The sequence below is a fragment of the Ranitomeya imitator genome, chromosome 2, assembly GCF_032444005.1.
Source record: "Ranitomeya imitator isolate aRanImi1 chromosome 2, aRanImi1.pri, whole genome shotgun sequence".
In the NCBI taxonomy this organism is placed as follows: Eukaryota; Metazoa; Chordata; class Amphibia; order Anura; family Dendrobatidae; genus Ranitomeya; species Ranitomeya imitator.
The window spans coordinates 36,498,225-36,513,068 of NC_091283.1; the positions used below are offsets into that span (position 1 = coordinate 36,498,225).

Genomic DNA, 14,844 nt, shown 5'->3' on the forward strand with positions numbered 1-14,844 from the left:
TGTCGTTGCTATGTTGGCAGCTTGGTTGCTAAGGGGAGTGGAAAAGAAATAAAAAAAGCAATGGCGGCAGTTTCAGTTATGATCCCCGGGTCCGCAGCCCGCCTGGATGAAATGTAACAAGTGAGACGGGACTGAGAGTGGAAAAGGTGAGATATAGTGCAGGTAAGGGTATTATCTCAGCAGCTGGGGGACTACATGTCTCAGCATGCCTTAATGCAACACTGTATGAGTAGGGAACTAGTAGGTGGCCAATGGCTGAATAATGCAATAGTGGTATAAAGTCCAAGGCTTTGCGTTCCTGTCGCCCTCCATGAAGCCGCACAGGTTTACGGTAATGGTTTTTGGTAGTTTGGCACAGATATTGGCATTGGGATGAGGCACACCGAGGGGGCGGCGCGGGGAACAAGAAATCCGAGGTTCTCTCATCCGGATTGTGGCGCACAAATGCGTCAGACGCTACAGAAGCAGCCGGAAGAGTGAAAAATCGCCAAATCTCCCCGTCACGCTCCGATCTCCTCTCTCCAAATTGATTTTCTCCATTGACGTAACTATTCGCGGATCACACACGTCATTCCAGAGTCAGGAGGTGCACGGAGAACCCGCGGGAGCAAGGAGCCGGCCGTCAGACATTCGGACCCCTCGTAGAAACGAGAAGGGGTTTATTACCGCCTCTGCCTTCCTGAACGCTGAACGAGCCCCAAATATACAATTTAGGAAGCCGCCATAGTGGCGCCTCTCCAGCCTTAGTGATCACCGGGAGGGAGCAGGAGCTAAACTTAATATCAAAGCCACAAAAAGAGGACAAAAAAAATAATAATCAAGAATACATGCAACATAAAAAGGGACTGCAGTGCTTACCTGTCCAGGCCCCTGAACTAGTGCACTCCCAGGATGCATCAAACCTATGTAGTAAAGATGGCGGCAACACAGGTGCAAAGACAACCACTCACAGCCTACCAACTCATGGAGGGGGCATTGCTCAGTATATGAGGGCACGAAAGAGGCTTGTATAGGGCGCTGTTCACATTCAGGTAAATGCACAGTGTCTGGTTCTCAGCCTATTAGTGACGCCCATGCTATTGGATCAGGCTGGCTGACCAGCACTAGCTAAATGCATCCCATGTGTACACCCCAGGTTACAAGACCTAACGTGCTGGGCTTGGCTGCATCCTGGAAAATAAAGTGCAAAAAAATACATATAAATATGTGAGGTATTGGTTGATATGAAGCTCACAACCCGCGCCAAGGGTCCTCACACTTGCAAGTCTTAACACTAAACTTAATAGCAAAACCACAAAAAGAGGACTGAAAAATTAATACAACAGAAAAGGGACTGCAGTGCTTACCTGCCCAGGTCTCCGAACAAATGCAGGATCAGGATGGAGCAAGCCCATGTAGTAAAGATGGCGGCAACACAGGTGCAAGATACTAATAAGATGACTACTCCCAGCCTACCAACTCATGGAGGGGGGGGTGTTTGCTCAGAATATGATTGCTCAAAAGAGGCCTTGAGTAGTTGTCTTAGCATTTTGCACCTGTGTTGCCGCCATCTTTACTACATGGATTTGCTGCATCCTGATACTGTATTTGTTCGGAGACATGGGCAGGTAAGCACTGCAGTCCCACTTCTGCTGTATTAAAACGGTGCAAGAGCTGCCGAGTCGGGTGCGGGTACGGAACAAAAGCTGCTGGGTCGGGTGCGGGGATGGAGCAAGAGCGGCCGGGTCGGGGATGGAACAAGAGCTGCTGGGTCGGGTGCAGGGACCGAACAAGAGCTGCTGGGTCGGGTGCGGGGACGGAACAAGAGCTGCCGGGTCGGGTGCGGGGACAGAACAAGAGCTGCTGGGTCGGGTGCGGGGATGGAGCAAGAGGTGCCGGGTTGGGTTTGGTGACGGAACAAGAGCTGCTGGGTCGGGAGCGGGGACGGAACAAGAGCTGTTGGGTCGGGTGCGGGAATGGAGCAAGAGCTGCCGGGTCGGGTGCGGGGATGGAGCAAGAGGTGCCGGGTTGGGTGCGGGGACGGAACAAGAGCTGCTGGGTCGGGAGCGGGGACGGAACAAGAGCTGTTGGGTCGGGTGCGGGAATGGAGCAAGAGCTGCCGGGTCGGGTGCGGGGATGGAGCAAGAGGTGCCGGGTTGGGTGCGGGGACGGAACAAGAGCTACCGGGTCTTAGCAGATTCAGATCTGCTCTTCAGTGCAGGCAGGAAAGTGAACTTTTTTTGTAACTTGATATATAGAAGTACCAGTACAAATCTATATATATATAATTGTCTAAAAGGGGTACTTCCATCTGTTTTGTCTGTAACTTTCGTCTGTCTGTCGCGGAAATCCCGGGTCGCTGATTGGTCGCGGCCGGCCGCGACCAATCAGCGATATTGGGGCGGGATTTAAACACCGCTTCACTTTTTACTATTGATGCTGCCTATGCAGCATCGATAGTAAAAACATATAATGTTAAAATAATAATAAAAAAACCCCATATTCTCACTTTCCGGCGTCCACGGCAGCCTTTCCCGCTCCTCGCGACGCTCCGGTCCCAAGAATGCATTGCGGCAATGACTCAAGATCACGTAGCGGTCTCGCGAGATGATGACGTAGCGGTGTCGCGAGACCGCTACATGATCACGGGTTATTGCCGCAAGGTATTACTGGGAACGAGTGTCGCTAAACGCCTGGGCTGGACCCGGGGGCCGCCAGAAGTTGAGTATATAACTATTTTTTATTTTAATTGTTTTTTTAACAGGGATATGGTGCCCACATTCCTATATACTACGTGGACTGTGTTATATACTACGTGGACTGTGTTATATACTACGTGGGCTGTGTTATATACTGCGTGGGCTGTGTTATATATTACGTGGCCTGTGTTATATACTGCGTGGCTGCAATATACTATGTGGGCTGTGTTATATACTGCGTGGGCTGTTATATACGATGTCACTGTGCTATATACTACATGGGCTATGTTATATACCACGTGAGCTGTGTTATATACTACGTGAGCTGTTATATACTACATTGGCTGTGCTATATACTGCGTGGGCTGTGTTATATACTACGTCGCTGTGCTATATACTACGTAAGCTGTGCTATATACTACGTGGCCTGTGCTATATACTTCGTGGCTGTGCTATATACTTCGTGGCTGTGCTATATACTTCGTGGCTGTGCTATATACTACATAAGCTGTGCTATATACTATGTGGCTGTGCTATATACTACGTGGCTGTGCTATATACTACGTGGCTGTGCTATATACTTCGTGGCTGTGCTATATACTTCGTGGCTGTGCTATATACTTCGTGGCTGTGCTATATACTTCGTGGCTGTGCTATATACTTCGTGGCTGTGCTATATACTTCGTGGCTGTGCTATATACTATGTGGCTGTGCTATATACTATGTGGCTGTGCTATATACTTCGTGGCTGTGCTATATACTTCGTGGCTGTGCTATATACTTCGTGGCTGTGCTATATACTTCGTGGCTGTGCTATATACTACATAAGCTGTGCTATATACTACGTGGCTGTGCTATATACTACGTGGCTGTGCGATATACTACGTGGCTGTGCTATAGCTATATGCTACGTGGGCTGTGTTATATGCTACGTGGGCTGTGAGACTCTTTCACCCGGGGCCCTCAAAAACCTGGAGCCGGCCCTGGCTTCACTGGTTAGTCGCGGCCGGCCACGAACAATCAGCGATAGACGCAGTCCGGCTGCGAATTGGCGCGGGATTTGAACCACGCTTTGCTGATTGGTCACGCCCGGCCGGCCGAATCCTGTGTATTAATTGCATTATTCTGAAATCTTCATAAATAAACTACATACATATTCTAGAATACCCAATGCGTTACAATTGGGCCACCATCTAGTAACTAATACCCAAACTTATAACTCTTGAATAATTGCATAATGAGAAAAATAGTCAGAGCATTTCTAAAAATTAAAACATTTTATTTGAAAAACAATTTCAATAGAGATTATAAACAATAGTAACATGGGTTTCTTAACCCCTTTACCCCCAAGGGTGGTTTGCACGTTAATGACCAGGCCAATTTTTACAATTCTGACCACTGTCCCTTTATGAGGTTATAACTCCGAAACACTTCAACGGATCCTGGTGATTCTGACATTGTTTTCTCGTGACATATTGTACTTCATGATAGTGGTAAAATTTCTTTGATAGTACCTGCGTTTATTTGTGAAAAAAACGGAAATTTGGCGAAAATTTTGAAAATTTCGCAATTTTCAAACTTTGAATTTTTATGCAATTAAATCACAGAGATATGTCACACAAAATACTTAATAAGTAACATTTCCCACATGTCTCCTTTACATCAGCATAATTTTGGAACCAATTTTTTTTTTTGTTAGGGAGTTATAAGGGTTAAAAGTTGACCAGCAATTTCTCATTTTTACAACACCATTTTTTTTTAGGGACCACGTCTCATTTGAAGTCATTTTGAGGGGTCTATATGATAGAAAATGCCCAAGTGTGACACCATTCTAAAAACTGCACCCCTCAAGGTGCTCAAAACCACATTCAAGAAGTTTATTAACCCTTCAGGTGTTTAATAGGAATTTTTGGAATGTTTAAATAAAAATGAACATTTAACTTTTTTACACAAAAAATTTACTTCAGCTCCAATTTGTTTTATTTTACCAAGGGTAACAGGAGAAATTGGACCCAAAAAGTTGTTGTCCAATTTGTCCTGAGTACGCTGATACCCCATATGTGGCAGTAAACCACTGTTTGGGCGCATGGGAGAGCTCGGAAGGGAAGGAGCGCAGTTTGACTTTTCAATGCAAAATTGACAGAAATTGAGATGGGACGCCATGTTGCGTTTGGAGAGCCACTGATGTGCCTAAACATTGAAACCCCCCACAAGTGACACCATTTTGGAAAGTAGACCCCCTAAGGAACTTATCTGGATGTGTGGTGAGCACTTTGACCCACCAAGTGCTTCACAGAAGTTTATAATGCAGAACCGTAAAAATAAAAAATCATATTTTTTCACAAAAATTATATTTTTGCCCCCAATTTTTTATTTTTCCAAGGGTAAGAGAAGAAATTGGACCTCAAAAGTTGTTGTCCAATTTGTCCTGAGTACGCTGATACCCCATATGTGGCAGTAAACCACTGTTTGGGCGCATGGGAGAGCTCGGAAGGGAAGGAGCGCAGTTTGACTTTTCAATGCAAAATTGACAGAAATTGAGATGGGACGCCATGTTGCGTTTGGAGAGCCACTGATGTGCCTAAACATTGAAACCCCCCACAAGTGACACCATTTTGGAAAGTAGACCCCCTAAGGAACTTATCTAGAGGTGTGGTGAGCACTTTGACCCACCAAGGGCTTCACAGAAGTTTATAATGCAGAGCCATAAAAATAAAACAAAATTTTTTTCCCACAAAAATTATTTTTTAGCCCCCAGTTTTGTATTTTCCCTAGGGTAACAGGAGAAATTGGACCCCAAAAGTTGTTGTCCAATTTGTCCTGAGTACGCTGATACCCCATATGTGGGGGGGAACCACCGTTTGGGCGCATGGGAGGGTTCGGAAGGGAAGGAGCGCCATTTGGAATGCAGACTTAGATGGAATGGTCTGCAGGCGTCACATTGCGTTTGCAGAGCCCCTAATGTACCTAAACAGTAGAAACCCCCCACAAGTGACACCATTTTGGAAAGTAGACCCCCTAAGGAACTCATCTTGATGTGTTGTGAGAGCTTTGAACCCCCAAGTATTTCACTACAGTTTATAACGCAGAGCCATGCAAATAAAAAATATTTTTTTTTCCACAAAAATTATATTTTAGCCCCCAGTTTTGTATTTTTCCAAGGTTAGCAGGAGAAATTGGACCCTAAATGTTGTTGTCCAATTTGTCCTGAGTACGCTGATACCCGATATGTTGGGGGGAACCACCGTTTGGGCGCATGGGAGGGCTCGGAAGGGAAGGAGCATCATTTGGAATGCAGACTTAGATGGATTGGTCTGCAGGCGTCACATTGCGTTTGCAGAGCCCCTAATGTACCTAAACAGTAGAAACCCCCCACAAGTGACCCCATATTGGAAACTAGACCCCTCAATGAACTTATCTAGATGTGTTGTGAGAACTTTGAACCCCCAAGTGTTTCACTACAGTTTATAACGCAGAGCCGTGAAAATAAAAAATCTTTTTGTTTTCCCACAAAAATTATTTTTTAGCCCCCAGTTTTGTATTTTCCCAAGGGTAACAGGAGAAATTGGTCCACAAAAGTTGTTGTCCAATTTGTCCTGAGTACGCTGATACCCCATATGTTGGGGTAAACCCCTGTTTGGGCACACAGGAGAGCTCGGAAGGGAAGGAGCACTGTTTTACTTTTTCAACGCAGAATTGGCTGGAATTGAGATCGGACGCCATGTAGTGTTTGGAGAGCCCCTGATGTGCCGAAACAGTGGAAACCCCCCAATTATAACTGAAACCCTAATCTAAACACACCCATAACCCTAATTCCAACGGTAACCCTAACCACACCTCTAACCCTGACACACCCCTAACCCTAATCCCAACCCTATTCCCAACTGTAAATGTAATCTAAACCCTAACCCTAACTTTAGCCCCAACCCTAACTGTAGCCCCAACCCTAACCCTAGCCCTAACCCTAGCCCTAACCCTAACCCTAGCCCTAACCCTAGCCCTAACCCTAGCCCTAACCCTAGCCCTAACCCTAGCCCTAACCCTAGCCCTAACCCTAACCCTAGCCCTAACCCTAACCCTAGCCCTAGCCCTAACCCTAGCCCTAACCCTAACCCTAGCCCTAACCCTAACCCTAGCCCTAACCCTAACCCTAGCCCTAACCCTAACCCTAGCCCTAACCCTAACCCTAGCCCTAGCCCTAACCCTAGCCCTAACCCTAACCCTAAACCTAGCCCTAACCCTAGCCCTAATGGGAAAATGGAAATAAATACATTTTTTTTTATTTTTCCCTAACTAAGGGGGTGATGAAGGGGGGTTTGATTTACTTTTATAGCGAGTTTTTTAGCGGATTTTTATGATTGGCAGCCGTCACATACTGAAAGACCCTTTTTATTGCAAAAAATATTTTTTGCAATACCACATTTTGAGAGCTATAATTTTTCCATATTTTGGTCCACAGAGTCATGTGAGGTCTTGTTTTTTGCGGGACGAGTTGACGTTTTTATTGAAAACATTTTTGGGCACGTGACATTTTTTTATCGCTTTTTATTCCGATTTTTGTGAGGAAGAATGACCAAAAGCCAGCTATTCATGAATTTCTATTGGGGGAGGCGTTTATACCGTTCCGCGTTTGGTAAAATTGATAAATCAGTTTTATTCTTCGGGTCAGTACGATTACAGCGATACCTCATTTATATCATTTTTTTATGGTTTGGTGCTTTTATATGATAAAAACTATTTTACAGAAAAAATAATTATTTTTGCATCGCTTTATTCTCAGGACTATAACTTTTTTATTTTTTTGCTGATGATGTTGTATGGCGGCTCTTTTTTTGCGGGACAATATGACGCTTTCAGCGGTACCATGGTTATTTATATCTGTCCTTTTGATCGCGTGTTATTCCACTTTTTGTTCGGCGGTATGATAATAAAGCGTTGTTTTTTGCCTCGTTTTTTTTTTTTTTTTTCTTACGGTGTTTACTGAAGGGGTTAACTAGTGGGACAGTTTTATAGGTCGGGTCGTTACGGACGCGGCGATACTAAATATGTGTACTTTTATTGGTTTTTTTTTTTTATTTAGATGAAGAAATGTATTTATGGGAATAATATTTTTTTTTTTTTTTTCATTATTTTGGAATATTTTTTTTTATTTTTTTTACACATTTGGAAAATTTTTTTTTTACTTTTTTACTTTGTCCCAGGGGGGGACATCACAGATCAGTGATCTGACAGTTTGCACAGCACTCTGTCAGATCACTGATCTGACATGCAGCGCTGCAGCCTTCACAGTGCCTGCTCTAAGCAGGCTCTGTGAAGCCACCTCCCTCCCTGCAGGACCCGGATCCGCGGCCATCTTGGATCCGGGGCTCGAGCAGGCAGGGAGGTGAGGAGACCCTCGCAGCAACGCGATCACATCGCGTTGCTGCGGGGGGCTCAGGGAAGCCCGCAGGGAGCCCCCTCCCTGCGCGGTGCTTCCCTGCACCGCCGGCACATCGCGATCATCTTTGATCGCGGTGTGCCAGGGGTTAATGTGCCGGGGGCGGTCCGTGACCGCTCCTGGCACATAGTGCCGGATGTCAGCTGCGATAAGCAGCTGACACCCGGCCGCGATCGGCCGCGCTCCCCCCGTGAGCGCGGCCGATCGGCTATGACGTACTATCCCGTCCAGGGTCAGATAAGCCCAGGGCACCTCGACGGGATAGTACGTCTAAGGTCACAGAGGGGTTAATTACAAATCAGTGATGGAGTCCATAGGTGTAAATATAGGTTGAAGAGAAGGTAGGGGAGAATGTAAATTGTAAGGGATGAAAATGAGATTACAGACAGCGAACTTCACTTATAACAATTGCATGTGCCTACAGGTATTATGAATTACACACCCTGCAAAGAAACGTTACATTTAGGTCACAGCACCATATTGTATCAGGTACTGTGTCCCCTATATGACCTTCATTCACCCATAATATAAGATCAATGTAATAGGGAATAAATACCCATAAGTGTTAGGTCCCGCCTTAGCTTCGGCCTTGTACCCCGACGCGCGTTTCATGTATTGATAGTATCTCTTCCTCAGGGGGCGTTTTCTTGTAACTGGGGCTGATATACATACAGTGAAGAGCAAAAGGGTAACAATGTTTTGAACTTCTGATTTTCAGGCTCCACATCTCACCGTCCACTACAGCTTTGAACGTCCGATTACCATCATTTTATATCTTTTTTTTTTCCTTTACATTTCTGTTATGATCTGGTGGTTTAGGAACAACATGAGACAAGCTCTGAAAGAGGTGGTATCTGTACTGACCGCAAACCCTGAACCTAGCAGCGCAACTAAAAATAGCTGTGGGGGGTACCTGACGCTCCCTAGACCCCTCGGCACAGCCTAAGATCTAACTTCCCCTAAAGATGGAAACAGGAAACCTATCTTGCGTCAGAGAAAATCCCCAAAGGAAAGATAGCCCCCCACAAATATTGACGGTGAGAGGAGGGGAAAATAACATACGCAGAAATGAAATCAGATTTTAGCATAGGAGGCCAGTCTAGCTTGATAGATAGGACAGGAAAGGATACTGTGCGGTCAGTATTAAAACTCTACAAAAATCCACGCAGAGTTTACTAAAAATCTCCACACCTGACTAAAGGTCTGGAGGGTAAATCTGCTTCCCAGAGCTTCCAGCAAGACAAAATTAATTCATACTGATAACGCTGGATAAATATAGAAAACACAGAACGGATAAGTCCACAAACTGTGAACAGAAAAGAGCAAGCACAAACTTAGCTTAGCTGAACTGGTCAGGATAACAGGGAAATCCATAGAGATGTGAATCCAACCAGGAATCATTTACAAGTGGCACTGGCTGAAGGACAGAGCAGACATAAATAGCAGAGAAGAGACGATAAGTGGAGACAGCTGATGACAGCTAACTCCAAGGAGCAGCCACACCACTAGAAACCACAAGAGGGAGCCCAAGAGCAGAACTCACAAAAGTGCCACTTACAACCACCGGAGGGAGCCCAAGAGCGGAATTCACAACACATTTCCTCCTGATGCTGAGAAATAAAAACACCATGAATATGACACAAATGTCACGTATCACGAAAAAAACTAAGTAACAGTAGGAGAAGAAAAAATATATAAAAGCAGTCTAGAATATGAATGGGAGGGAGGAAAGAGCTTGGTCCTCAACTGGTTAAAGGGATTGTCCTGTTTTGTTAGTGGCGTTCGTTATCGACCCTGGTATGTGGCAGGGTGCCATGACTTAGAAATGGGTGGTGATAATTTACGCAGAGTGTAACACTTGTGTGCTTTGGTCCTGCAGTGTCCTGGATAGTGATGGAGAAGAGGAGCCTAAATCCGCCGTCTGCGTTCCTGACATCCAGGGGACCCGGTAAGATTAATCAGAGTCATGGCGGCAATCGGCGGCTTGGTACCCTGCTGAGAAGTGTTCGCTTTCCCTGCAGCGCCACCACAGGAGGACTGAAGCATTGCATTGCCGGGTGCTCTAGGGCCATAGACAGGCAGTCTCCGCATCCATGTCAAGTGTGATGTCACTCTCCGTGGGTTATGCGCCTGCTTTCATAGCTGTCACCCCCCCCCCCCCCCCCCCCCGGTCACGTCGGGAATTTCTGTCTGTGGATGCGCCATTTCCCGTCTGTCGGTATCCTTATGTGTGCTGTCCTATCTACCCGCATCTCCTGCGCAGGTGTCACTGGACTCATCCCACCTTCTCACTTCGAGACCCCTCGCCAGCACTCCGCTCCTCCAACCGTTCCACCACCGCCATCTACTGAGCCCCAGGTTGTAGCAGAACTGACGAAAGAGCTGGCAAAGCTGAAGCAGGAAAATGAGTTGCTGAAAAGAAAGCAAGAAAAAGGAGATGGCGCGAGGGCCAGGTACTTAAAGAAATGGCTCTAATTACCTCGCCTATAACCACTTACACAATTATGGGTTGTCGTTAAAGGCTTAATGTCATAGCACTGTTTTGTTTTTTAGGATTTCATCCACAATGTAAATAAAAAACCAATCTCTAAGATCCTATCCCAATATGTAGTAGGTGTACTAAGTATAATAATATTAGCAAATACTTCCACTTAGAAATGTAGTATAGTTCTTCTGATTCGATATGTCACTTGAAGTGCCCCTGTCAGCAGGATTGTGCTCAGTAACCTACAGACAGTGTCAGGTCGGTGCCGTTATACTGATTATCATGATACCTGGTGATGAAATCTGTCTTGTGGTTGTTGTTTAATCTTTATTTTCAGTTTTGTGTTAATGATATGCTCGTGCTCCGGGTTGGGGTGTGTGGTGCTTCTATTAGGTATTCATAATGCAGCCTGCTGACAGGTCACTGATCCCTCACTGACCTGCCCCCTAGTTTGCATAATGAATACATACTCGGCCTCCATTTTATCTGCCAAACCATGCCCCTGTGGTTAGGATATGTGAGCGGTCATTCCCACCCATCTCTTATGACCGCTAGTAAAACCCGGCCCTGGATTGCCCCAATTACCGGCAGCACTATAGGTGCTGGAGCATACTTCCGAGCTCACATCACCGCAGCTAACAACAGCCGTGATAACACATATTTCCCCTCAAGGACTTGTCCGGTGGCCATCTGAGCCATGTCACCTGCTCTGCAGCATAATCGTATGTTTCATGTGCCAACATGTTCTTCATGTTATTCACCTTGAGGAGGATTTTTTTTTCTTCTCCAATAAGATGGCGCACGCACAGTAGCAGCTATCGGTGTATATAGCTGTGATCCTGTAGCTGTGATCCTATAGCTGCTACTGCGCTGACTGCAGTTTACAGCTGCCTGTCAAAGTCTATGGAGAGGGGAAGAGGATGGAGAAGCAGGGATATTGTGCTTCTGCTTTCTAGTAAGTGTTTATCTCATTCCTGATCTGGATTCGCAGCTACACTGCTCTTTATTGGTGTATAATATCCACCAGACTGCTGCTGCTGCTTCTGAGCAAGTGCTACATAGAGACAGGAGAGCAGGATTCCCTCATGTCTGTATGTGCTGTTTACACCCACTAGCTCAGAGAGAACCTGCCGAGGGGGAAAACTGGTGAAAAATGCAGGATACAAGTCATATAATGGTCAGAAAGTGTTATTCCTCATGTACACGTGACTACTTATTCTGAACAGATCGTTGTGACACCCAGAACCCCCACCAATCAGAGATCATTAGCTTTGGCGATGCCAGGACAACCCCTTTAAGGCAATATAATACACCATCTCCGAACATACAAAGCCTTTACATTACGCCATACATCCGGTTGATTTGGTATTCTTATCCGTTAGCACTTTTTCTTTTCCCTACAGGTCTCTGGATCGTCGCCCATCGGAAGCTCCACCGGCAGAGTCCAAGGCTCTGGAAATTATTGCCCATCAGATGAAAGAAATCCAGAAACTGGAGAAGGAGGTTGCCGTTGCTCGAGAAAAGGAGGAGGAAATGCTGAGGATGGCACAAGAGATGGAAGCTTTGAAGCTGGCCTGTAGAGAAGCCAAGGAGGAAGAAGAGAGGAGAAGGCAAGAAGAGGAGAGGAAAAGGCAGGCGGCGAAAAAGGCAGAAATACAGAAGATGCAGGAGGCAAGTGATGGGGACATAAGGCATAAGACCTGCCGCCAGGCCGAGACTTGTGCAAACATGTGACTGCCTAAACGAGGCCTTATACTGATTGCTTTTACGAAGTGCCGGCGAATTATCCAGGATTCATTAAAATGGAACCAAAATAATGCGTAATTGAGGAAATAAATATCCATCGTTTCCCAAGTGCCTCCTCTATGATGGCGTCTATCGCCTCCTCTATGATGGCGTCTATCCGCCTCCTCTATGACGGCGTCTATCCGCCTCCTCTATCATGGCGTCTATCCGCCTCTATGATGGCGTCTATCTGCCTCCTCTATGATGGTGTCTATCCGCCTCCTCTATGATGGCGTCTATCCGCCTCCTCTATGATGGCGTCTATCCGCCTCCTCTATGGTGGCGTCTATCCGCCTCCTCTATGGTGGCGTCTATCCGCCTCCTCTATGATGGCGTCTATCTGCCTCCTCTATGATGGCGTCTATCCGCCTCCTCTATGATGGCGTCTATCCGCCTCCTCTATGATGGCGTCTATCCGCCTCTTCTATGATGGCGTGTATCCGCCTCCTCTATGATGGCGTCTATCCGCCTCCTCTATGATGGCGTCTATCCGCCTCCTCTATGATGGCGTCTATCCGCCTCCTCTATGATGGCGTCTATCCGCCTCCTCTATGATGGCGTCTATCCGCCTCCTCTATGATGGCGTCTATCCGCCTCCTCTATGATGGCGTCTATCCGCCTCCTCTATGATGGCGTCTATCCGCCTCCTCTATGATGGCGTCTATCCGCCTCCTCTATGATGGCGTCTATCCGCCTCCTCTATGATGGCGTCTATCCGCCTCCTCTATGATGGCGTCTATCCGCCTCCTCTATGATGGCGTCTATCCGCCTCCTCTATGATGGCGTCTATCGCCTCCTCTATGATGGCGTCTATCCGCCTCCTCTATGATGGCGTCTATCCGCCTCCTCTATGATGGCGTCTATCCGCCTCCTCTATGATGGCGTCTATCCGCCTCCTCTATGATGGCGTCTGCTTACTTTTTTCAATCCTGAGTAATACATAGCCAATCGCCAGCCTCAGTGGTTATGTGCTGTACATGCTGTGCCCAGCGATTGGCTGCAGCGAGCGATTGGTGCAGGGAGTAAGCACACACCGGCAGGACCACAAACCTATATTTATTTCTCCTATTAATCGAATAATGAATTGATCCGCATACGTGTAGCGTGAATCAGCCTCGTGTTTAACGTGTATGCAATCTCCCATTCTCAGCTGCAGACGTTGGCGGAGAGTCACAAGATGGAGTCTGACGAGCTGGCGGTCCGGGCCTCCACCCTGGAATCACAGCTGCAAGAAGAACGGGAAGAGAAAACGCTGGAAATGAAGCGTCTGAGAGACGAACTTCACGTGGTTAACGAGAAGAGAGCGGCCGCGGAAGCAGAGCTGAGGTACGACTTGCCCCAATAATGGTTCCTGAAAGGTGACGTAGCCTCCTACCATAGTCACAATTGTCATTAGTGCCGTCGTTCTGCCATTTCTAGTCAGTCCCATGTAAAGCTGGAATCTCAGAATGCCTTAGTGCTGCAGCTGAGGACTTACATAGGGGAGCTGGTGCCGGACAATCGACAGGCGGAGGAGCAGAAGAGGGAGAGGACGGAGCTGCAGAAGACAATCCAGGTGACATGCATGTGATTGCGGGATGTATGTCTGACCACGCAGATCTCTTTACATCTGGTCCTTCTGGATCTTTTCAGCTTCTGGAGAGAGAGAGAGACGCTCTGCAGACTTCTATGTTGCTCCTGCAGACCCGGTTGTCATCACTTACGCACATTTTATCCCTGCAGGAAACTGATCTCTGTAGAAAAGCAGTAAGTACAAACCTCATTCCTTTTTATTTTATTTTTTTTCCTTACAATTTTCTGTTGATGGAGCTGTATGGGGAATTGTTTTCTGCGCACTATTGTGGGGTACATAATACATTTTTATTGCTTTTTTTTTTTTTTTTTAAGGAGAGACAACATTTTCACTTTTTTATTTCCCTTTTTACAGTGTTTATCTTATGGGTTAATAAAGGTTATACTTTGATATATCAGACTTTTACAGGCACAGTGATATTGAATATACAAATATAGGGGATGAGGTTGAGAGAAAGGAGGTGATTTTAATTTTTATGATATATATATATTATACGTGTGTATGTATGTATATATATACACACACACACACACACACACACACACACACACACACACACAGATATATATATATATATATACACACACACACATATATGTATACAGTTAGGGCCAGAAATATTTGGACAGTGACACAATTTTCGCGAGTTGGGCTCTGCATGCCACCACATTGGATTTGAAATGAAACCTCTACAACAGAATTCAAGTGCAGATTGTAACGTTTAATTTGAAGGGTTGAACAAAAATATCTGATAGAAAATGTAGGAATTGTACACATTTCTTTACAAACACTCCACATTTTAGGAGGTCAAAAGTAATTGGACAAATAAACATAACCCAAACAAAATATTTTTATTTTCAATATTTTGTTGCAAATCCTTTGGAGG

General features: G+C 45.9%; 1 protein-coding gene across 2 annotated transcripts in view; it reads left to right on the forward strand.

Annotated features, from left to right (window-relative positions):
• The first annotated feature begins 32 nt into the window (after positions 1 to 32).
• CCHCR1 (coiled-coil alpha-helical rod protein 1) overlaps positions 33 to 14,844 on the forward strand; it is a 42,940-nt gene continuing 28,128 nt past the window's right edge. The window contains exons 1-7 of one of the 2 annotated variants that reach the window (XM_069746473.1): positions 33 to 146; positions 9,995 to 10,063; positions 10,379 to 10,568; positions 12,004 to 12,271; positions 13,536 to 13,711; positions 13,805 to 13,940; positions 14,018 to 14,131. In XM_069746473.1, the coding sequence (XP_069602574.1) occupies positions 10,009 to 10,063; positions 10,379 to 10,568; positions 12,004 to 12,271; positions 13,536 to 13,711; positions 13,805 to 13,940; positions 14,018 to 14,131 (939 nt within the window). In that variant the 5' untranslated portion in view covers positions 33 to 146; positions 9,995 to 10,008. Of the gene's footprint in view, positions 163 to 9,994; positions 10,064 to 10,378; positions 10,569 to 12,003; positions 12,272 to 13,535; positions 13,712 to 13,804; positions 13,941 to 14,017; positions 14,132 to 14,844 lie in introns of both variants that reach the window. The other variant, XM_069746474.1, reaches the window with a different exon arrangement.